Source organism: Rattus norvegicus, chromosome 14 (genome assembly GCF_021556685.1).
Source record: "Rattus norvegicus strain SHRSP/BbbUtx chromosome 14, alternate assembly SHRSP_T2T, whole genome shotgun sequence".
Taxonomy (NCBI): Eukaryota; Metazoa; Chordata; class Mammalia; order Rodentia; family Muridae; genus Rattus; species Rattus norvegicus.
Window position 1 is genome coordinate 9,024,509 of NC_141547.1, and position 23,430 is coordinate 9,047,938.

At 46.4% G+C, this 23,430-nt stretch overlaps 2 protein-coding genes across 9 annotated transcripts in view; one reads left to right on the forward strand and one right to left on the reverse strand.

Moving 5' to 3' along the window:
• The window catches only part of Plac8 (placenta associated 8), a 21,708-nt gene extending 7,570 nt beyond the window's left edge, over window positions 1-14,138 (forward strand). Inside the window, 4 exon segments of one of the 2 annotated variants that reach the window (NM_001108353.1) lie at window positions 2,809-2,946; window positions 5,359-5,483; window positions 8,912-9,027; window positions 13,872-14,138. In NM_001108353.1, the coding sequence (NP_001101823.1) occupies window positions 2,838-2,946; window positions 5,359-5,483; window positions 8,912-9,016 (339 nt within the window). In that variant the 5' untranslated portion in view covers window positions 2,809-2,837 and the 3' untranslated portion in view covers window positions 9,017-9,027; window positions 13,872-14,138. 2 annotated transcript variants of the gene reach the window in all.
• Window positions 14,139-18,458: 4,320 nt separating this feature from the next.
• Window positions 18,459-23,430, reverse strand: part of Cops4 (COP9 signalosome subunit 4) — a 30,280-nt gene continuing 25,308 nt past the window's right edge. For 5 of the 7 annotated variants that reach the window (NM_001004275.1, XM_087583754.1, XM_087583758.1 and 2 more), the window contains 2 exon segments: window positions 18,459-18,906; window positions 22,493-22,577. In NM_001004275.1, coding sequence (NP_001004275.1) covers window positions 18,773-18,906; window positions 22,493-22,577 — 219 coding nt within the window. In that variant the 3' untranslated portion in view covers window positions 18,459-18,772. 7 annotated transcript variants of the gene reach the window in all.

The following is a 23,430-nucleotide window of genomic DNA, read 5'->3' on the forward strand; positions in this document are numbered from 1 at the left end:
GGGGACCGAACCCAGGGCCTTGTTCTTGCTAGGCAAGCGCTCTACCACTGAGCTAAATCCCCAACCCTGGTTTGTTTGTTCTTTAAAATGTATTTATTTATGTAAATGAGTGCTCTATTTGCATGTACTCCTGCAGGCCTGAAGAGGGCATCAGATCTCTCTACAGATGGTTGTGAGCCACCATGTGGTTGCTGGGAATTGAACTCAGGACCTCTGGAAGAGCAGCCAGTGCTCTTAACTGCTGAGCCATCTCTCCAGCCCGTATTTTTTTTTGTTTGTTGTGAATATGATGATGATGGTGGTCAGCAGATACAAACATTGAAAAGAACTTTGTAAGCCCTTCCTCTTTGCCCCCCACCCCCACCCCCCACCCCCCCACCCCCGTCTCCCCGCTCCCACCCCTTTCTTGTAGACAGAGTCTCATTTTATAGCCTTCACTGGCCTGGAACTCACAGTCATATCTGCCGCTGCTATCCCAGGTGCTTGCATTAAAGTTGAGCCCAGCCTGCGTCCTTTTAGAACTAAACCAATTCTGTCTTCCTCTGTAATAACTAACCATTGTTTGCGTGCTGTGCGCTAGGACTCAGTGGGCTGGATTGATTTATCATTAACCATATTAAAGTGCACGCAGATTTAAACATGTCTCAAGAATCCTTGAACACTCCTAGTCACGGGAGAAATATCTGAGCAAACCTTTCATTTAAGGTTGTTCTTGGGGTCACACACTGCTCTCTCTCTTCATCCAAGAAAACTACCGACCCAGCAGACGTTGCAGGTGATGGGATCTAGAGAGAACAAAGCAAAGGGGACTGATGGAAACTCCGAACTGACGAAAGCACAGAGCCAAATCGTGCACTTTCAGAGCATTCTATTCGGGCAATGGTCTCGGGCGGTCACGGAACTCACTCTGCCGACCAGGCTAGCCTTGAACTTACAGAGATCCATCTGCCTACCTCAGCCTCCCAAGTGCTGGAACGGAAAGTGCTCGCCACCACTCCCAGCCCTTTAGTGCCTTTAAAAATATGTACCTGAGTCTCTAAATAAAAATTCCCCCAGCTCCCTTAGTGCTTAATTCAGCTGATGGGAGTCTAACACTCACTGGACTTGATGCTAAAGACAGCAGGGGAAGAGGAAGGAGGATGAGGCAGGGGCTAAGCAGGCAAGTATGCCTGATGTCCAAGCTTGGGTGCCTTTGGTTCCCAGCACCCAAGTAAGAACCCAGGAGTGTCTGCACATACAAGTCTCCCAGTGCTATAGGGTGGAGACAGGAGGGATGGTTGGGACTTGCTGGCTAGGCCCTGTGTCAAGGGACTGAGGAGGCTGGGGTGGAACAGGGCACCTGGTGCCCTCCTCTGGCCTCCAGAGACACACACAACTGCATACACACTATATGTACAACACACACACACACACACACACACACACACACACACACATTTTTTTTAAAATAAGAAAGGGGAGGTCCTGTTTTCCAAGATACCCTCCTAGGCAGAAAGCCCAGAAAAGGATTTGAATTTCACAACTGAGTTAGTCCCTCCCTCACCATAGAGATGATAATATCTTATGGCAGAGTAAATGAACAATGCAGCGCTAATATCATGCCTGACGCAGTGTGGATAAACTAGCTGACAGGATTGCCGGCCACAGAGATGTCCTTGTCAGATCTCTGTGTTAACGGCCACTCTCTTATGGATTTGTATTAGTTTTTAAAAGCTGTCCAGTAAACTTGTCTGCAGACTATACTTAGGGCTCTCGGTGCACATGTGAGGTGGCCAAGCCAGTAACCACTTTGACGTCACAGATGAATAAATGAAAATGTAAGTGGGGGCTGGAGAGATGGCTCAGTGGTTGAGAGCACTGACTGCTCTTCCAGAGGTCCCGAGTTCAAATCCCAGCAACCACATGGTAGCTCACAACCATCTGTAATAGGATCTGATGCCTTCTTCGGAAGACAGCTACCATGTACTTATATATAGCAAATAAATAAATCTTAAAAAAATAAATAAGAATAAAAATGACTGGTGAGAAGGGATCATGTGACTTTAGAGATGAGGGCTTTAACAAAGGTACAAAGGAAGAGAAATTAGGATCATCCTAACCAAAACATACTTCATAAAGGCCTTGCTCAACTGGGAATTGGGACACACACCTGTAATGCCAGCATATGGAAGATTTGAAGCAGGGCACGGATCATGAGCTTGAAGCTAGCCTGGGCTACATGATGAGATGCTGACTCGGGAAAACAAGTCAGCATCATCAAGAACAAAAGCACAACACTAGGAAAGGGTTTGGGTTGATTATAAGAACTTGCTAGCCCCTGCCACGAGTCATGGCTAAGCTGCACGGGTAGAAGGTTCAGGTTCTGATAAACGGGAAATGATGGAGCAGCTTGGATTCGAAAGAGTTGTGTGAAAACCCAAGGGGGCCAAGCAAGAGAGGGAGGAGAGTGGGTGTGCACTAAGGAGTGGGTGTTTTTCACGGTCCCCCAACCCTACCCCTGTCCCCAGGCCCATGGTTTGTTTCCCATCTTCTGGACAGCAGAGATGTGTATAAAAATAGCACGCTATGAGCTTCTTTTCCTTCCTTTCGCCCATGAGAGACACCTGTTCACCTTACCAGTTCAGTGAATTCCTTTCCCCTGAGGCCTCTGTCCCCTCAGAGGTGGAGACTGAAAAGCTCTTTAGAGATCAACAGGTTGATTTCTCCAACCACCTCCTGTCCCCAGTCAGTGGAGCACAGCAGGTAGGGCTAGCTAAGGGGCAGGACGCAGCCCCTTCCCGGAGCAACTTCCAACCTTTTCTTTTTCAGACCCGGTCTTTTGAGACCTCGCGTTGAAGATGGCTCAGGCAGCAACAGTTATCGTGACTCAACCTGGATTTGTCCGTGCTCCCCAAAATTCCAACTGGCAGACCAGCCTGTGTGATTGCTTCAGTGACTGTGGAGTCTGTAAGTGCAGGGCAGGGAGGGTGTCCCTATAATTGATACAATTCCTCCCTTACTGTGTGGAAAGTTGCCAAGTTGCTAACTCATTACAGGCTCCTGAGAATCCGGGAATGGTACTGTAAACATCAAAGACTCATTATACTTGGTTCTTCTCCAGCCGCCACAAAAAAAAAAAGTCACATTACCTGCTAGAATAAATCCTTGAATTAAGGTAGCATTGAATGATTCTAAAACTGAATGGGCCTGGCCTACTAATTATAAACAGATTATTTATTCATGAGACATTTTTACTTAAACCTGAGGGGCTTGTTTATTTGTTTGCATGTTTTGCTTGTTTTTTGAGATTAAGATGTCTTTGTTTTAGCCTTGGCTGTCCTGAAACTCTCTGTAGACCAGGCTAACCTCAAATTCAGAGATCCACCTGCTTTTTCTAGGGATTAAAGGTGTGCATCACCACCATCTGGCTAAACCTGACTTTTTTTTTTTTTTACAATGTCTTTATTTTTTATTGTATCTATTTTTAAATATTTACTTTATTTATTTTATGTATATGAGTACACTGTAGCTGTCGTCAGACACATCAGAAGAGGGCATTGGATCTCATTACAGATGGTTGTGAGCCACCATGTGGTTGCTGGGATTTGAACTCAGGACCTTGGGAAGAGCAGTCAGTGCTCTTAACTGCTGAGCCATCTCCTCAGCCCTATTTTTTATTTTATGTGCATTGGTGTTTTGTCTGCATATGTGTCTGTATGAGGGTGTTGAATCCTCTGAAGCTGTGTAATCACTGAGCCATCTCTCCAGTCCCCTAAACCTGATTTAAAAAAGAAAAAAAAAAGCAACAGCAATTAAATCTTTCTTGATTGCGTGTACATTAAATCTTGTTTTACTGTCAGTCACATCGTGCCCGGTCACAGGACACTTTCAGAGAGTTTCAGAACCTCTCAGAGAATGGTCTTAATCTATAAAGCGAGGTTTCCCCGTATGCACTAAGATCTCTCTGAGTGAATGTGGCAGAAAACGAGGCGGGTGGCAAAGGGAACCAGCAATTGTCCTCAGCAGTTCAGGAAGGAGAGGTTTGCTCTGAAGCCCACTCCTCAGAACGGTCAGGAAGTACTCAAGCTTTAACTTGCTGTGGGATAGAACTTGGACTGGAAGGAAGTTAAAACAGATGGACTGCACAGGAAGCATAGGCAACGAATTCCAGGCGAGTTTGTTCGCAGCTTTCCACGGCTTCACCAGGTAACCCGGGGCTGATTGACTAACGCCATCCATGACATGGTTGTGACACCTAAAAATCAAAATGGCGATAAAGACTACAGCAGTCAAAGTCCCTAAAGACTAACTTTTACTCCTCCAGCCCCAAGTTGCTACTCGATTATGTGAATATGCAGTTACCTGGATGTGTGTGTGTTTTACTGTAGGGCTGCCAGGATGCCTTGGTGGGGAAAGTGACTGTGGCCTAGCCTCTCAGCCTGAGTTCGAATCCCCAAGACCCACATGGTGGAAGGAGAGGACCAATCCCTAAAAATTATCCTCTGACCCTCACATGTGTGCACACACACTAAATAAAATGTAATTTTTAAAAGTTTGCCTGGGGTGGCAGGGTGAGTTCTAAAGCAGCCGTCATTGTTTTGGGGCAAATTTCCTTCCTTCCTTCCTTCCTTCCTTCCTTCCTTCCTTCCTTCCTTCCTTTATTTATTTCTCTCTCTTTTGTTTGTTTGTTTGAGGAAATGTTTCCCTGTGTAGCCCAGGCTATCCTGGAACTCTTTCTGTAGACCAGGCTGGCCTCAAATTCAGTACCAACTGCCTCTGCCTCCCGGGTACTGGTATTAAGGGCGTGCACCACCACTCGGTTTAGGGCAGACTTTCTTAAATGCAAATCGGACCAAATTAATCTCTTACAAGATACTTGGTGGTTCTTCCTGGCCTTGATCGCATACATAAATACTCCTAGTTTGTAATGAACACACACACACACACACACACACACACACACACACACACACACACACACACACACACACCACATACACACAGCTCAAGCATTACTTCCTACCCAGAGCCTTGTTGTAGGCGCCACTCTGAAGTGACCTGGGACATTCTAGGCTGGTTCTCGGGTCTTTCCTATCTCCTAATCTTTCCTAGTATATCCCTACTGGATTGGGAACATTGTTAGTACCAAGGACTTCACCTGAAACATGGGTAGGTTTCAGTAATTTATACGTGAGTGGCACTATTGAGAAGGAGCTAGGTCTTTTCCGTGTACAGTTACGCCTGAAGTGATGGGGCGGGGTCATGATGAAGCCCCGCCCAAACAACGAAGCCGGACTTGCATTGGAGAGGAGAAAGGCCTCGTGATGTGGCTCTGAAGGCAGACCAAAGTAACATGTACCCCTCTTTTCGTGTTTCCAGGCCTCTGTGGGACCTTTTGCTTCACTTGTCTTGGATGTCAAGTGGCAGCTGACATGAATGAATGTTGTTTGTGTGGAACAACGGTGGCGATGAGGACTCTCTACCGAACCCGATACGGCATTCCTGTGAGTCTCTTACGGTCCCTTATCACTCTAGTTGGCAACTGTGTTTAGCTGTTGCAGGCGTGGCTGCCACTTGATGGTATCCAAGCTCTGAATTTGATTGGCCAGAGTTTTGTAGCAGCTACAACCTTAAGTTCTGGCCGACGCAGCAATAATAGATCGTCCCCTTTTGTCCCTCGACATTCTATAAAGCTCGTAATTTGTATTTGCAATGTGTATGCATTAGGTCATTAAACTCTCCACCAATGCTTGTGTCTTGTGGGGGAGAGTCTGCCATGTCTTACCAAGGAGGACTTCAAAACGTGTAAGAGGCAGAGTCTGACCCAGAGATGTGCCCTAGTAGCAAAGAGGGGTATATCCACTGCAAACTGTCTGCGCATGCGCTTACCAGTATAACACTGTATGAAGTGGGGTAGTCTTTAATCAGAGTTACAGGGGGAAACATCAATAGGGTATTTAGATGAGCGTGTGTGTGTATATATGTACATATATTTCTATATATCATATAAGAAATATACAAACACACACACACACACATTTGCTTCCCTCTGTGTGTGACTATAGAGAGAAAGAGATAAAGAAAAAGAAAGTCTCGGGCTGGAGGGATGGCTCAGCAATTAAGGATTAAGGCTGCCCTTCCAGAGGTCCTGAGTTCAATTCCCAGCAACCACATGGTGGTTCACAACCATCTGTAATGGGATCTGATGCCCTCTTCTGGTGTACAGGTGTACATGCAGATAGAGTACAAATATACATTTAATTAATTAACTAATTAATTAAAAAGGAATTCAGAGAGAGACCCGTTTGTGACTTTAAAGCCATGAGGGGAAGCCCATAAGCCCTGACCTTGGGGAGTAGGTGTCAGGCTGGATAGATACTCGTGGATGACTTGACATTCACATGTCATGGTAACACACACGCCTGAAATTTTAGGACTTGGGAAGTTGAACTGGGAAGATTGAGGGTTTATCACCAGCCTGAAGTGCACAGCATGACCCTGTCAGAAGAAAGGGGAGGTAGGAGCAACGGGCCAAAGGCTAAAGCTGAAGAGAGCTCAGTTGGAGAATCGCTAACTCTGCAAGCCTAAGGACCCGAGTTCAATCCCAGCCCTGGGGAGGTGGGGACAAGTGGGTCTCTGTGACTCCCTGGCCAGCCTCACTGAGCCTCAGGTCCCAGTAAAAGGTCTTCCACTAATTGGGAGAGAGGTCCATCTATGTTATGTGACCTGATCTGTTGTATTCCAAGGATAAAGACTTAAATATTAATTTTTTTATCTAAACACATTTTCAATAAACATCTACAATAATGTTGAACCAAACATCTATGTTTATCTATGGCCCAGACAAGATAAGACATAAACTTAACCATCACAGGACACAAACAAACATGCAACATTTTCTAGGAACCTATTTTATTTCACCGAAATTATTTTTTAAAGATTTATTATTTATTATATATAACTACCCTACAGCTGTCCTCAGACACACCAGAAGAGGGCATCAGATCCCATTACAGATGGTTGTGAACCACCATGTGGTTGCTAGGAATTGAACTCAGGACCTCTGGAAGAGCGGTCAGTGCTCTTAATGGCTGAGCCATCTCTCCAGCTCCCTGAAATTATATTTTCATTTGAGAAATTTAATCAGTATTTTTTAATTGCGAAATAAATATCTAACTAAATTTTTTTTAAAAAAAAATATCGGGCTGGAAAAATGGCTCAGCGGTTAAGAGCACCGGCTGCTCTTCCAGAGGTCCTGAGTTCAAACCCCAGCAACCATATGGTGGCTCACAACCATCTGTAATGGGATCCGATGCCCTCTTCTGGTGCGTCTGAGGGCAGTGACAGTGTACTCACATACATGAAATAAATAAAAATAAATCTTAAAAAAAAAAACAAAAAAAACAAAAAAACAAAAAAACAGGTGGTTTATGGAACTGAACACCAAGTTGAAAAAAAATATATCAAACGAACTTAAATGGAAAGGTATGAAGTAAAAAGTGAAAATTGAACCTTTTAGTTACCAAGTCTCCTGCCTGGTAATAAGACATGTTTATCTCCTTGTAACTTATAGGAATACATCTGTGTAAATGCTGAATGTTTGTACATCGATAGTCTCGGAGTGTGGGTACCCAGTGTAATACCTGGGACATTACCCACCCTTTTCTCCTATGCGTCTCCTGGAGCCCCAGGTCCACATCAGGAGGTTCTGAGTTTGGACCTTCTGCACTAGGGTCACACGGGAACCGCCCTGGGGCAGGTTTGGCTCACTGCCCACCTTCCCTGTTCCCTGTTCCTGAACTTGGGGTTTATCTAGTGTAACCTCCCCACCCCTTCCGCCCATGCCCATGGGTGCTTCCTGTTGTGAGTTCTACGACTCTGCTTGGCTTTTCCACTCCATGGTTGGAATTCCAGCCGTTCTGTGTTTACCCTAAATTACTCAGGATTTTTGACCTTATTTCCCTGTTTCCTAGTGTGGATTTCCTTTTTAAATGACGAAAAAAAGCCCCTCCGGAGCAAACAGTCTATAAAATGACTGCCATTCCCTGGCTTCCTTTGCTTGGAGCAATTTTTTTTTTTTCTTTTCCTTTGGATTTTCGCTTCTTCAATTTTAGTATATGCGCTGCCGAAGCGACCCCGGGATATTCGCTTCTCGATGTGGGCTTTACCTGCAAACTCCCCAGAGCATGGCTTAAGTCCCCTTGCCTTCCGTTTCTCACCCCGTGCAGTTCCTACCCCGACAGCTCTGTGTTTCTTTGTGTAATTCCATGTCCAGGTTTTATATTTATAAATCTATCACAGTCGATATCTTAGAGTGAGTGTGGTTACATTTCCTGCCAAGCTTTTACTTTTTAAAACGATTCTTAGGAGTACTTTGACCCCGAGTTCTTTGCCACTTCCCTAAAATCTTTTCCCAAATCACTCGCCACATCGCGTGCCCGGGGCTTTTCATCCGGATGTAATAGCTTTGAGCCAAATAGCGTCCTGGCTGTGAGATCGGACGTTCTAAGTCTCCTTCCTGTACTATTGGACTTGGCTGTTTGATTGAATCATCTGTTCTCAGAATTATAAAGTACTGGAAGGAAGAGGCAAGAGTTATGTGGAAAAGCCAGCTAACATTTTCCTGAAGGAATCTAAACGGAATCCAGGGCAAGTGAGATGGCTCAGCAGATAGAAAAGCTCTTCCGGCCAATTCGGAAGAACCGAGTTCAATCCCCAGACCCACAGGGTGAAGGGAGAGAAATGACTCCTGCAGGCTCCCCCCTCCCCCACCTCTCTCTCTCTCTCTCACACACACACACACACACACACACACACACACACACACACACACACACACACACACAACACACACCACACACACACACTAAAATGCCCCAGTATTCACAAGCAGTGCTGGCCGTCATTCATGCGTCTTTCATGTTTTCCACAGGGGTCTATTTGTGATGACTACATGGTCACCCTCTTCTGTCCTGTTTGCTCTGTGTGCCAAATCAAGAGAGACATTAACAGGAGGAGAGCCATGAACGCTTTCTAATGAGCTGGATGGTGAGTCCGTATGGGGCTTGGGCCACAGAATTAGGGGCTGGAAAGTTATTCACTGTTTGGAGTAACAATTCAGAAGTGGCAGTTTCTTAAGTCTCCCATGCCATCTCACCATAATAATACAATATCATTGCTTTTGATTTTTCTTAGTTTGAGCCACATTCATTAAACAATGATGAATTTTATAAACTTACCAGAATTATTTTGGTCTATTAATGAAGCAAGCAACTTAGCCCTTACGAGCTACAGAGTATGGAAGATAAAGAAGTTGAAGTTGGACTTGCTGGGGCATCCTGTCACTCCCAAACCCAGGAGACAGAAGAAATGATGCCCTCAAGCCCAGTGTTGTCCACAAAATAAGTTCCAGTCTGTTCAGGGTTATATAAGAAGTTCTGTCTCAAAACTTAAATGAGGGATGGGGGAGCGGATCACTGTGTAAAGTACTTGCTTTTTAAGCAGAAGGACCCAAGTGTGGATTCCCAGAACCAATGTGTGTGCTCACGCCTGCGTGCTTGCATGTGTGAGAGTGTGCAGGTGTGCGAGTGTGCAGTTTATGAGTGCCTGAGAGTCTGTGTGACTGTATTCATGGCCCACGTGCATGCATGCATGTGGGTGTGAGTTTGAGTCTGTGTGAGTATGTGAGTATGTGTAAAAGCTGGGCCCAGCAGCTTATAACCTCAAAACATGGGGCTGAAACAATCGAATCTCTGGGGCCCACTGACTAGCAAGGCTGGACAGAAGAACAAACTTCAGGTTAGTAAGATCCTGTCTTTAAAAAAAAAGTAGAGAAGTGACTAAGGAAAGATCTCAATGTTAACCTGTATAGGTGAATATTCCTGCACATGGGGGGGAGAGAGAGAGAGAGAGAGAGAGCGAGAGAGAGAGAGAGCGAGAGAGAGAGAGAGCGAGCGAGTTAGAGTTTAAAAAACTGTAGAGACAAAAAAAAGGACTTCCTACTAAGATGTGATAAAACAGATAAACAGTTTTAAATATATTTAAAATATATATAATGTTAAAAATCAAGAATGACGTGCTCTGTAATATTTGTAGTGTGTGTGTGTGTGCGTGCGTGCGTGCGTGCGTGTGTGTGTTACACATGCATGCAGGTACCTGCAGAGCCCAGAAGAGGGCACTAGATTTCCCGGAGCTGGAGTTACAGGAACCTGATGTGGGTCCTGGGGACAGCTCTGCTCCCTGGAAGCACAGCAAGTGCTCGTAACCCCGAGCCATCTCCCAAGCCCCACCCCTCCCGTTTGAGATTTATTTCATGCATGTGAATGTCTTGGCTGTGTGTGTACGAGTGTGTCTACCAAACCCAGGTCCTCTCGGGGAACAAATGTTAGCAACTGCTGAGCTTCCTCCTCAGCGTCCCCTAAGTCATGCTCGAGAGATGCCTACAGCGCTGCTCATTTGTCTAGCAAATAATGCATTAGCATCTAATATTGTATTTTAACAAAACCAGCTAGGTGTTGCTGGGAACAGAGATAAACAAGTTCCTGGTCGTGCTCAAAAGAGAGCCCTAAATAGAATTCTGTTTATTCACGCCTTTAGGCAGAGAGCGCCACGGGAAGATTGGACCGTAGAGGAGTGGACAGCAGTTTCTTGAACGCAGTGGGCTTGGGCTCTAGAGAGGAAGCAGCGTGGGCTGGCGACCGCTTTGGGTGGGGTCAGGGGCACAGCGCAAGCGCAATTACCAGGCCACGAGCTGCTCCGCTGTTACTTCCTCTGAGGCCCCGGGGGGAAAGAGGCATCAGGTCCCAGAATCTCTCAGGAAAGGTTGTGAAGAAAGTGCCTCACACAAAGGGAAAGAGCAACCCAAGGCAACTCCGAGGGTGAGGTCAAGTTAAAAGCACCCGGAACTCCATGGCGGCCCCCCTCCTGGGCTTGCTGAGCAGAACCTACCAGAACCCAGGGAATAGGGAAAGGTGCTTCTAGTTTCCAGGGCTGTTTCAGGGACCTACAGAGGGGGGTGAATACGTGTGATTCAAATGAAAAAAAAAAAAATAGAAGGCAGCTTCGAATCAACTTGAGCGAAACTATGGAGCAAAAAAAAAAAGAAAAAGTTTTTTTTTAAAGGAAAAAATTGGGTTGGGGATTTAGCTCAGTGGTAGAGCGCTTGCCTAGGAAGCGCAAGGCCCTGGGTTCGGTTCCCAGCTCCGAAAAAAAAAAAAAAAGAACCAAAAAAAAAAAAAAAGAGGAAAAAATTATTCATCTTTATGGGCTTAGGGCCAATTTGACTGGATCACACAGTGTGTGTAGGGAAATAATGAAACAGAAATTTTTTTTAATTGGATTTTTTTAAATTTACATTTCAGATGTTATCCCCTTTCCCGGTTTCCTGTCCATAAACCCCCTATCCCATGCCCCCCCTTCTTCTATGAGGGTGGTCCCCCACTATCTTACCCACCCCTTCCCGCCTCCCCTCCCTGACATTCCCCTACACTGGGGGTAGGGGGAGGTGTTGAGCCTTGGCAGGACCAAGGGCTTCTCCTCCCATTGGTGCCCAACAAGGCCATCCTCTGCTACATATGCAGCTGGAGCCATGGGTCTGTCCATGTGTACTCTTTGGATGGTGGTTTAGTCCCTGGGAGCTAACAACAGAATTTTTTTTTCTTTTCTATTTTTCGGAGCTGGGGACCGAACCCAGGGCCTTGCGCTTGCTAGGCAAGCGCTCTACCACTGAGCTAAATCCCCAACCTCCTAACAACAGAATTTTTAAAAAGTGAACTTGTGCCTTGGCATGTGTCTTCGTCAGGGTTTCTATTCCTGCACAAACATCACGACCACGAAGCAAGTTAGGGAGGAAAGGGTTTATTCAGCTTACACTTCTACATTGCTGTTCATCACCAGTGGAAGTCAGGACAGGATATCAAGCAGGTCAGGAAGCAGGAGCTGATGCAGAGGCCATGGAGGGATGTTACTTACTGGCTTGCTTCCCCTGGCTTGCTCAGCTTGCTTTTTTATAGAACCCAGGACCACCAGCCCAGGGATGGCGCCACCCACAATGTTTCGGGTCCTCCCCGCTTGATCACTAATTGAGAAAATGCCTTACAGCTGGGTCTCATGGAGGCCTTTCCTCAAGGGAGGCTCCTTTCTCTGTGGTAACTATATCTTGTGTCAAGTGGACACGCAAAACCAGCCAGTGCAGTGTGCTGGGTGAGCATGGGGAAATTATCAGAGATTTTAAGTGAGTAGAGCCATACTTGAGAAAAACAATAATAGTCTACAGTCCAGTGGGCAGGATAAAGGCCAGAAATAAAGATGTGGGAAGACTGTTAAATACATACATTGTCCACATAAGAACCACAGCTCTCATCCTAAAAAGAATAAGAGAGAGTTTATTCTGGAACCATTCTGAGTCACCAAAGCCCAGAAACACAGATCTGTTTCCCCAAATGCCATGTTCCAATACGGAAGCACTTTTACAGGATTTTTATAGTTCTACAGGACAAATAAACTCATAAGTGATGACAGACAACTTTAAAATGCACTGGTGGGTACCACAGAAAGGTGGGCCAGTGAGATGAGGGAACTGCCTTACAGACCTAAGATGTCACCTGATGACGTTAGCTTTTGAATTGGCAGAAGCTAGTGTTCCACTCAGTTAATAGCTCATAAGAGGTCCTTTTATTTTTTTATTTTTTTATTTTTTTCTGGAGCTGGGGACCGAACCCAGGGCCTTGCGCTTGCTAGGCAAGCGCTCTACCACTGAGCTAAATCCCCAACCCCTGAGGTCCTTTTATTTATTATCACGGACAGTAGTTCAGACACAGAGCAGGGCAAGGAATGGCTATTCCAGAAGGTTGACACTAGCCCCAGATAAAGTTATTAACCTCTGAACGTACAAAGTTCCAGTGTCCACAGTACTGCAATTCCGATGGGATCATGGTCTCTGCAGACACTGACCCCTTCCAGGAGATTACTGTTCACAGACAGACACAGCTTTTTGAGGACTTCCCACTGAACAGTGTGAACAAACCTTATAATCACATACACATGCGAACGGGTCTGGACAACTGAACTTTGGTTTCTAATCTCAGAGAAGATAGTTCACTGAATCTTTGAGCGGGATTGAAGTAAAATGCCTTTGATGGTTCTGACTTCTGGTGATCAACTTAGATAGCCTACGCCGTTTACGGACAATAAAACACAGGATTGAAGGGTGAAGATGGTAGAGCGCTTGACAAGGATGCACAGAGCCCTGAGTTCGAATCCCAATGCTTCATAAAACAGGCACACACTTGGGAAGGGGTAAGGTAGAGGAGGGGGATCAGGGGTTCAAGACCAGTCTCACCTACGGAGTGAGTTGGAGGCCAGCCTGGGCTACGTGAGACCTAGTTTCTATACAAAACAAATCCATCCATAGGGTTAGAGAGAGGTCACAGGTTCAATTCCCAGCATCCACTCGCTGACTTACACCATCTGTAACCCCAGGGAATTTGATGCTGTCTCCGGCATCCATGGAGACTAGGCACATACGTGCACAAACAGACGTGCAAGGAAAATAGTTACACACACAAAGTAATTTAAAATACAAATGGACAAACAGGAAAAGTCTTGATTCAGGTGAGAGCTTGGTAAAGGTGGGAGGAGCACTCTGAATGGAGTCCCCCCTGGTTAACAAAGTGCCGATGCGGATGCCGGTTGGTTGTCAGCTGTGAGAAACCTCCCACGGTAACACCCAATGCTAACCCACAGGGGGAACGGGGCTCAGGGTGTCCCGGAGGGAACTCTGACCGATTGGTGTAACTTCTCAGCGTTTCTGACATGAGTCTGCAAGTTCGTGCTTATTAATAATAAAGAAGTAGATTGAGAAATTTAGAGACTGCTTTGTGCTTCCCTCACAGGCGAGAGCTCCGCTGAAGCAGCTGAAGTCAGCACACGCCCTTCAGCCCGAGCCCTTCAGACACCTTTGGCAACTGGGATAAGATGGACACATTTAATTACAGAATGGTGGGAGCTTTCTAATCGGGCCTTTGGATTGATTTTAAATGGATGCCACTCCTTGACTTGGTTTCTCGTTGCTCCCATCATCAGATATTCCGGCTTATAATTTTTTACATTACACTTTAAATGTAAACCAAATAAAAAGATTTTGCTAAGAAGACTACTTTGTTTTGAGCGTGGTGCTGGGTGTTATTAACGTTTTAGGGCCTCGTCTGTCTGTCCACACTGCCGCACCCCAAAGCCACCCCTTTAGCCCTCCCTCCATACTTTATGCACCTTGGCCTTCACTCGAACGCTTGTGTCACCGGTTAATTTTAAGGGTGCAGTCTCCTCTTTCTTTCCCCCATGGTTCAGGGTCTGGATGGTAGACTTCCAGCAACGGCAAGTTCAGTGCTTTGAGCCATGAAGCTTGAGGTGGGATGTGGAAGGTACAAGCCACCGATAATGGACTGTTCTGAGACAGTGGACGTCCTCCGTCCTTCCCCGTTACTTCTCAACCTGTGCACTGACGCAGCAGACTATGCTGTGCACATCCCAGGCCTGGCTTCCAGCTGAAGGCTTGAGAGGTTATCCTTTTAAATATGAAGTAGTGACGTAGAAGAAACTCCAAGTAATAAAAGTGAAGTTATAAAGGGTTTGCCAACAGATCTTCTTAGGAGACATTAACTCACACTCAGTAGAATGTAGCTAAGGGAGCAACACCACCAAAATACCGCACGGATAACCAGTGAGCTAACCAGACCTGCTAGAGACAAGCAAAATTTGCAACACAATAACATAAACGTTTGTTCAGCAGGATTTTTCAACCATTAGCACCATCCCCAAAGAATCTGCTTCTCACGGGCAGCTCAAGGGGACAGCCACCATTAAGTTCTGGTCTACCATTAAGTGCCTTGTGCTATCAGGAAAACATAATCCAGCCAGGTGGGTAAGCGGGACCTACAGTAACAACTATTCAGAAACTACAACGCTGGCGTACTTCAGAGAGAAATAACTCCGGCTAACGCCTTTGCTATGTAAATCTCCCATCCTTCCAGGGGGTCAGACTTGCCCTGTTCTGTTCCTACTTAAGTTGCTCAAAGCATAATCTGGGGTTGGAACACAAAAGAGATTTAAGGATGACAGTGTATGTAAATTGCATAAGACTAAGGTACACAAAAGGACCATCTCCTATTCAAGGCCAGCTCTGTGTTAGCCAGCGTCAGCGCTGGGCTTTAGTAAGGGGCTTTCTCCTGACTTTCTTGAGAGCTGGGAGTGACTGCTCCCTGGAAAGGCGAATGGTATGAATAAAGTTTTCATTGTCAAAGTCAGATGACTTGGTTTTGGTTAAACAACGATGAATAACTGTGTAAGACAATTTAAGAACACTTTTTTTTTTTTTATCCCATCTGTCCTGAAGTATATTTGTGAACTTCCAATAGTCATTCAATGCTTTCGAGTCCTCTTCATTTGTTAGGGTCGGGGAGGAAGGTAAAGACTCCTGCTTACGGGATTTATCGTTAAACGTCAGTGAGATAAAAATCAAGGCACCTGCACATCACAGCAGCAATGGTGAACACTCTGGCCCCGCCTTTCCAGCCCGTGAAGCAGGGTGCTGTGTGGGGCTCTACTCTTCCTTACACCGTTATCCATCCACAGCTTCCGCTGCCTTCCAGATCCCACAGAGAACTACAACACCCACATTTCCTAAAACATACACACATACATGTACATGCATGCATGCACACTTACATCCGTAACACACGCACTGTACTGGCTGGTTTTGTGTGTCAACTTGACACAAGCTGGAGTTATCACAGAGAAAGGAGCCTCCCTTGAGGAAATGCCTCCATGAGACCCAGCTGTAAGGCATTTTCTCAATTAGTGATCAAGTAGGAAGGACCCAGCCCATTGTGGGTGGAGCCATCCCTGGGCTGGTGGTCCTGGCTTCTATGAGAAAGCTTAAGCCATAGGGAGCAAGCCAGTAAGTGACATCCCTCCATGGCCTCTGCATCAGCTCCTGCTTCCTGCCCTGCTCGAGTTCTAGTCCTGACTTCTTTGGTGATGAACAGCAATGTGGAAGTGTAAGCTGAATAAACCCTTTCCTCCCCAACTTGTTTCTTGGTCATGATGTCTCGTGCAGGAATAGAAGCCCTGAGTAAGACAGTATGTATGTATGTATGTATGTATGTATGTATGTATGTATGTATGTATGTATGTATGTATGTATGTATGTATGACATACGTATGCATGCTGGTGTTTTAATATAGGATTTTTCTGTTTAATAGCCCCAGGTGTCCTGAAACTCACTCTGTAGACAGGGCTGACCTCGAACTCACACAGATCCTGCTTCTGCCTCCCGAGTGCGCCGCACACCTGGTTCACGGTGGGTGCTTTCGTGTGCTTATTTCTTGCACTTCTATCCTGTTCCAACCTCTGTTTATCTATCTATCTATTCTTTTCCTGTTGTTGTTGTTGGTTGGGTTTTGTTTTGTTTTTTCCGGAGCTGAGGACTGAACCCAGGGTCCTGTGCTTGCTGGGCAAGTCCTCCACCACTGAGCTAAATCCCCAATCCCTTATCTATTCTTTTTCAATTAGAGCCCTTAGCTAGTCACGACTGTCTTCAATTCCTAGTCTGATAATCACCCCGGTATACTAGTCTTGTTCTGATGCCTCATATCTCTCTTACAATGGCTGTCTTATCTTTTGGGGTGTTTGGGATTTTTTTGGTTAGAAGTCAGCATGACGTGGCAGGCTTCCTTAGGTTTCTGGTAAGAGTCTTCCTTAGGTTTTGGTAAGAGGTTCCTTAGGTTTTTGGTAAGAGGCTTCATGCTGCCCTGAGTAGGAAACTGGCCAGTTGTTCCCTGTAGCTGTACGGGAATGGCTGCAGCTCCTTCCTAGTTTGTTGTCCCTTCTTTGGGTCTGCCTTGCACTGTCACAATTCAACGGATCCCTGGCGGGATGGTGATACTTGGGAAGCACTCTACAAATTATAACGTTTCCTTGTTTTTAAGTATGTATGGCGCATACGTGAATGGGGGGTGGCACATGTGGAAGTCAGAAGACAAGCTTTAACTTTTTCCAAGTTCTTTATCTTTTGTTTTATGTGGATGTGTGTTTTGCCTGCCTGCATGTCTAGGCCTCACTTGCATGCCTGGTTCCTCAAAGGCCAGAAGAGGGGGAACAGATCCCCTGAAACTGGGACAATGAATGGTTATGAACCACCAGGTAGGTGCTTGGAATTGAACCCAAGCCCTCTGGAGGAACAGCCAGTGCTCTAACCGCTGAGCCACCTCTCCAGCCCTGGAGGACAAGGTTTTGAGTTGCTCCTTTGCTTCCACCCTGTTTTGCAGCAGGGTCTCCCTTGGGTTTGCCGCACTGCACACTCTAGGCTAGCCGGTTTGAGATTCAGCCCAGTTCCCCTTGTCTTCCCACGCATCTCATCGCAGTGGTGTGTGGGCTACAAACTCACACCATCATCTTTCCTGTGGGTTTTAGGGGTGAACTCAGGCCAGCAGGCTTGCAGGGCAACAGCTTTTACCAGCTGAGCCATCTTGCCGGCCCCGGGTGCCTGCTTATTCAGCCTGAATCCCTGGGCTTGGAACTTCAGAAGTGTCTGCTGCTCCTAGGCTTACAGAGAACTGATTTAAAGAAGGCTAGAATCGTACACCCGTTCTCTAAATCAACAAAGGCCAGGCACAGTAATTTCCCTTGAAAGTCAAGACTGTCTTATGGAAAATAATGTGGGTATTATTTCAAAATGAGCTACGTGTATTTCCAAAAGAAGGGTGTGCTTTGTTGCAGGATATCTGATCAGTGTGACCCCTGAGACTGTGTTGTTTACTGAAAAAACCTGTTTCTAGTGGTGTGGCTCAGCCCTTAGCACCTTTCATCCCTCTGACTGGAACACAGACACCCTATTAGTACACACACCTTTAATCCCAAACAAAGTTAGTTTGTAGAAGGAAGCACCCATGTTTCCAAGTATAAGTTGAGTGGCAGACAAAATGCTGAATTAAGGAAACATTGATAGACTAGGATGCGCCCAACCTTCCTGGTCTGCAGGAGGGCCAGTTCTGTTGGAGTTGCTAAGCAGGTACCGGTTCCAGAAGCATCACCTCTCCCTAGCTGATGAACTACAACCCCGCATCCTTCCCCCTGGTCCGGGCTGACTTTCAAGCTGCCTAATGTTTTAAGTGGGTGGTCAAGCTCTTTAACTGTTGGGGCTAAAGTCGTTTATACCCTTCTCAAAGTCCGTTCTGCATATTCTCTACTAATCACATTTGAAATTACCATCCTGAAGTCTTCCTTGTTGGCTCCCTGATGACTGATGGGCTCCTCCTGGTGTGTAACTCAGGCGTTCACCTTACACCTTTACCTTTGTGCCTCAGAGAGCTTGGAGGCAGGCACTGGGACTTACTCTTGTATTTGCAGCATGAGATACAGAAATTAGCTTTTCTAAATTCAAAGGAAAGGAACAAAGACACTAGAGGAAGCAGGACCTTCGTCTGGTTCATCGCTCCGTTTATTAGAGTAACCACATCTGGAGAGGCACAAAGCACTGAAGTTTTACACGACTACCCAGCTCGCTTGCTTGCTCACTTAAAGAACAAGCTTTCAAGACACCCGAGTCAGCTCAACATAGACCCAGGTGGCACGGGAGCTACTGCTTCAAGGCTGCACTGCTTGCTCCTGCGTCGTCCTCACGTGGGAGCTGGCAAAAAAGGACTGAGATGTCTATGGTCACGATGCAAATGCTGTGAGGGCAGTGAATCGATCCGCACAAAGTGCAAAGACGCAGTGTGCACGGAGCTCCAGGACTCACTGGGCCATCTGTGCCTCCATGGCTTGCGCTGTCCACTCGGGGGCTGTCTGACTAATCTTCTCCAGGAGGTTATTTACTTGGAAACAAAGTGATTGGATCTGCTTGTCCCACGTCGGCAGGGCTTCTCGTGCTAAGGAGAGAATAAAATAATAGGAAAAACAGAAATTACTTACAAATCAAAGCTAAAAGATAAATTACAACAGTATTAATTTAAGACATTTATTCTGGAACTCTTGGCTAAAAATGTAAACTAAGCCATCATTAAGAACCAGACCAGGGGGGCTGGGGATTTAGCTCAGTGATAGAGCACTTACCTAGGAAGCGCAAGGCCCTGGGTTCGGTCCCCAGCTCCGAAAAAAAGAACCAAAAAAAAAAAAAAGAACCAGACCAGGACGAGCATGGCGGCACACATTTTTCATCTCTGCACTAAAAAGAAGGAGTGGGCAGGATCTCTGAGTCTGTGGTGAGTTCCCGGCCATCTAGGAGAGCTAACAGCCAACATGAAGACTGAGTGTGACAAAAGCGTTGCTGTTATCAATGCCCCTGGAAACAGAGTCAGCCCTGAAGACCTAGGAAGACCAGATGACCGCAAAGCAGCCTCACTCAAGGGCCCGGTCCTCAGTGTTTGCTGGGGCGACACTGCCATCTACTGGGACAGCACTGGATTTCCACAAGAGAACGTGTCTACCTCACCAAATAATTAACATTTACAACAGAAGAAGAAAACGTGAGATCTCCGTGAACACTGTCTTGACTCTACTTTTTTTTTGAGGCAAGCTTTCTCTGTATAGCCCTGGCCACCTGTGACTTGCTGTGTAGACCAGGTAGCCTCAAACTCTGCTGCCCATGCCTCCCGAGGGCTGGGATTAAAGGTGTGCGCCTGCCCAGCTGCATGTATTTTAAAGACTCAAAAAAAAAGAGCGTTTTATTTCATGTGTGTGACTGTTTTGTGTGTGTTGAAGTATGTATGTATGGTACGTACCATGACCTTGCCTGGTGTTCACAGAGGCCAGAAAAGGGGGTGACCTAGAACTGGAGTGACGGATGGTTCTAACTCCACTGCAGGACTCCTGAGCCATTCAGTTTCCTCCCTTTAATTTAACTTGTTTTTCCTCCCTCTGCCCTGTTTTCATTTTTTAAAGACCACAATGACTCTGGCTAGAATGGAGAAACTAGATTAGAAAGCAAGTGTACATGAGAGAAAACATCACAGGCTGTGACGGCAGCATTCTAAGTAAGTCACAGGGAACACAAGAAGAACAGGGGCAGCAAGCCGGCCAGAGGATAAGCATGGGCCATGTGAGCATCTGAATTCCACCCACAGTAGGACTCACGGTACAAGGAGGACTGACCGACCACTGGAAACTGTTCTCTGACCCCACACAGCTTCCACAGTCATACACATATAAACACTTGAATTTTTAAAAATAAGGAAAGCACATGGATCCCTAAGAGTATCAGGAGTTGTAATTTATAGGACATGGAAGATGAAAAAGTTAAGAAATTTTTTTAAAAAGTGAGATGTAGCTTTTAAATGGTTAACTAGCAGATTTTGGACCTGTGTCTGTCCTAAAGCCTTATTAAGCAATCTGGTATAGACACCTTAGCGTGAACAAGAGCTAGAGATTGAGAGCGAGAGATTGGTACAAGAAATCCGGCCATTTCCACAGAGTGCTAACTGAATCAAGGATACAGATCGCCCATGGAGACTCAATGCTCACAGCAGGAAAGGCCAGGGACTCAGCCGTGAGTAAGTCCTGTTAAATCTAAGGGCCTCACAGACTCCATACAGATGACGTGAAAGACAGCTGGGCAAGCAAGAAAGAAGGCAGGAGCAGGCCAGGGAGCTCAGCTGACAGCATCACGATGGCCACGATGTGGTGCTGTGTGCACAAGGATAAGTGATCAGCAATATTCCCTTTATTAAAACCAAGAGAAGGAGCTAGAGAGATGGCTCAGTGGTTAAGAGCACTGACTCCTCTTCCAGAGGACCTGAGTTCAATTCCCAGCAACCACATGGTGGCTCACAACCATCTGTAATGGGATCTGAGGCCCTCTTCTGGTGTGTGGGGACAGCGCCAGTGTACTCATATATATAAAATAAATAAATCTTAAGAAAAAAAAGAAAAGAGAGATGAAACCTGAAGCAGGCTTGCCAGCACACCCCTGTGATCTCTGCACTCGGGGGGCAGAGATGGGAGGAGCGCCACAAACCAGGGGCCAGCCTGGGCACTGGGCGGCAGGAAGTCTACTTAAGAAGAAAATAAAAGGCCTGAAAGATAAAGACATCTATGTGGTCTAATGGAAAGAAGTCAGCAGGATTTTAAAAGTTAAACAAAGTGCTGACTCGGGGCTTTAGCACAGGTCCTTTTGGCGGGTGAAGAGCAGGACTAGGGACGGGAGCCTAGGGACAGGCGAAAGGGCAGACAGACCACAGACGCTGCCCTACACCTCACACCTCACATTTAGGGCTTCATAAATCCGATCAAGACAGTTTAAAAAAATCTTTGAAATGAGAAATGGTTTTCTCTCTAGAAAACAAAACTCCCTGCAATCTGAAGGCAATCCGCCATGTCGGAAAGAGAATGGGAGAGAAATGAAGCAGCAGCCGGTGTGAGGAGGACTGTAACCTGCAGCTCCTCCAGCACACAGACAGCCTGAGCGGAAGCGGAAGGTGAGGAGGGTCTCTGTGCAGCAGGAATGGAAGGCCACAGGGTGCTGTGTGTCCCACCGCAGACTGAGGGAAGCTGAGAGGGGGCCATCTTCACGGCAACTGTGTATCCAGCACCAAAGGTGAGCCCCGAACACAATGACAGGAAACCTCACACAGGCCGAGGGGGGGGGATAGAGGGATACACATGTGTGCACACGCACAGCCCAACAGTCAATGACAAAGGAGGCCCTGAACTTGTTCTAGGGAATCAGCGAGAACAGAACTGAGCAACTCAGCAGGAGAGGAGAGAGGACTGCGCCGACTGGAGGAAGAGTGTGGAAGAGAACACGGTGGCTCTCGTGACCAGAGACAGGAGCTGCACGGAGGCAGGAGCTGCACGGAGGAGGCAGGAGCTGCGGAGGCAGGAGTGATGGATGCCCCGGTGAGTACCACACAGCCCCGGGTGTGAGCAGCAGTCTGCACAGTGGGCAGTCTCTGCCCCAGACCGGAAGCAGGAACAAGGGCTGCGGGTCTCGGGCAGTGGGACGACACCACTCGCCTGCATTAGCTCCCCGAGTCTGAATGGAAACTGCAACTGTCACTCCATGGGAGCCACACACGGTTGGAGTTCAATAAAGGTCAGATGACCAAAGGCGTAAACTGATACAATTTCAGTTATATTTTCCTTAGCTTAGAAACAGACTATTAAAAATATTCCTTTTGGGGCTGGGGATTTAGCTCAGTGGTAGAGCACTTACCTAGGAAGCCCAAGGCCCTGGATTCGGTCCCCAGCTCCGGAAAAAAAAAAAATTCCTTTTTTTTTCTTTTTTTTTTCTTTTTTTTTCGGAGCTGGGGACCGAACCCAGGGCCTTGCACTTGCAAGCGCTCTACCACTGAACTAAATCCCCAACCCCTTAAAAATATTCATAAATATAGCCTTTTAAGATTATTTGAAATTATTTCCTTTGGACATATGCTCATGAGTAATATAATTCTGGGCCTAAAGAAGTAACTCAACAGTTCATCACCATTTCACTTGATGAGAATGCATAAAAGTGCTTACTTTCAAAATGAACTATCCCATCGATCTGGTCAATAAATCCGTTCATGCGTCCTTCTGTTATCATCTGAGATGCTATCTTTTCTGCCTATTAAAAACAAAAACAAAACGTTCTCAGGATCTGAAAGATTGTCCACAGAGGCCCTGTCGCTGCTGTGCCCGCCTGTCACTTGTTAAGGAACATGAATGTCTTGCACCCACCCCCCTCGTGCTAAGGTCATAGACATGCCAGACACAAGAATCTAGCTTTTTATTTTAACCGATTTCTCCTCTGCTTAAAATTTCATTTTATTTTATTTTGATGAAGAGTGTCATGTGTCCTTGGCCGACCTCAAGTTCCCTACATAGCTCAGGATGACTGTGAACTTCTGATCCTCCTGCCTCTGCTACCCAAGTGCCAGAATTACAGGAGTGTAGCATTAGCACAGTTTATGTGATCCTGGGCATTTACTCCAGAGCCTAAGCCGACACTTGCCCGAGCTACAAAGCCAGCCTCAAAGGATCACTAGGATCCAATTCTTTAAAACAAACCAACTGTAAAACTGCAGGCACACAGCTCTGCTCCTGCCATTGCCCACCGATTCCCTGCAATGTGCTACAGCAAGCTTAGTGAGTAAGAGAACTGGGGCTTCATTCCCACACAGCAGCTCACCACTGTCCATAACTCCAGTCCCAGGGGAATCCAACCCCCTCTTTTGGCTTCCACAGGCACCAGGCACACATGTGATGCACAGACACACAGGCAGGCAAAGCACCCCACACATGGGGCTAGACTGGCTCAGTGGGCGAGTGTGTTCACTTCTGCAGAGGATCTGAGTTCAGTTCCCTGCATCCACACAGGTGGCTCACAACTGACTATAATTCTAACCCTAGGAGAGCTGAAGTCCTCTTCTGGCTTCCTTGGGCACACATAAACACACACAGATACATACTCACATGGA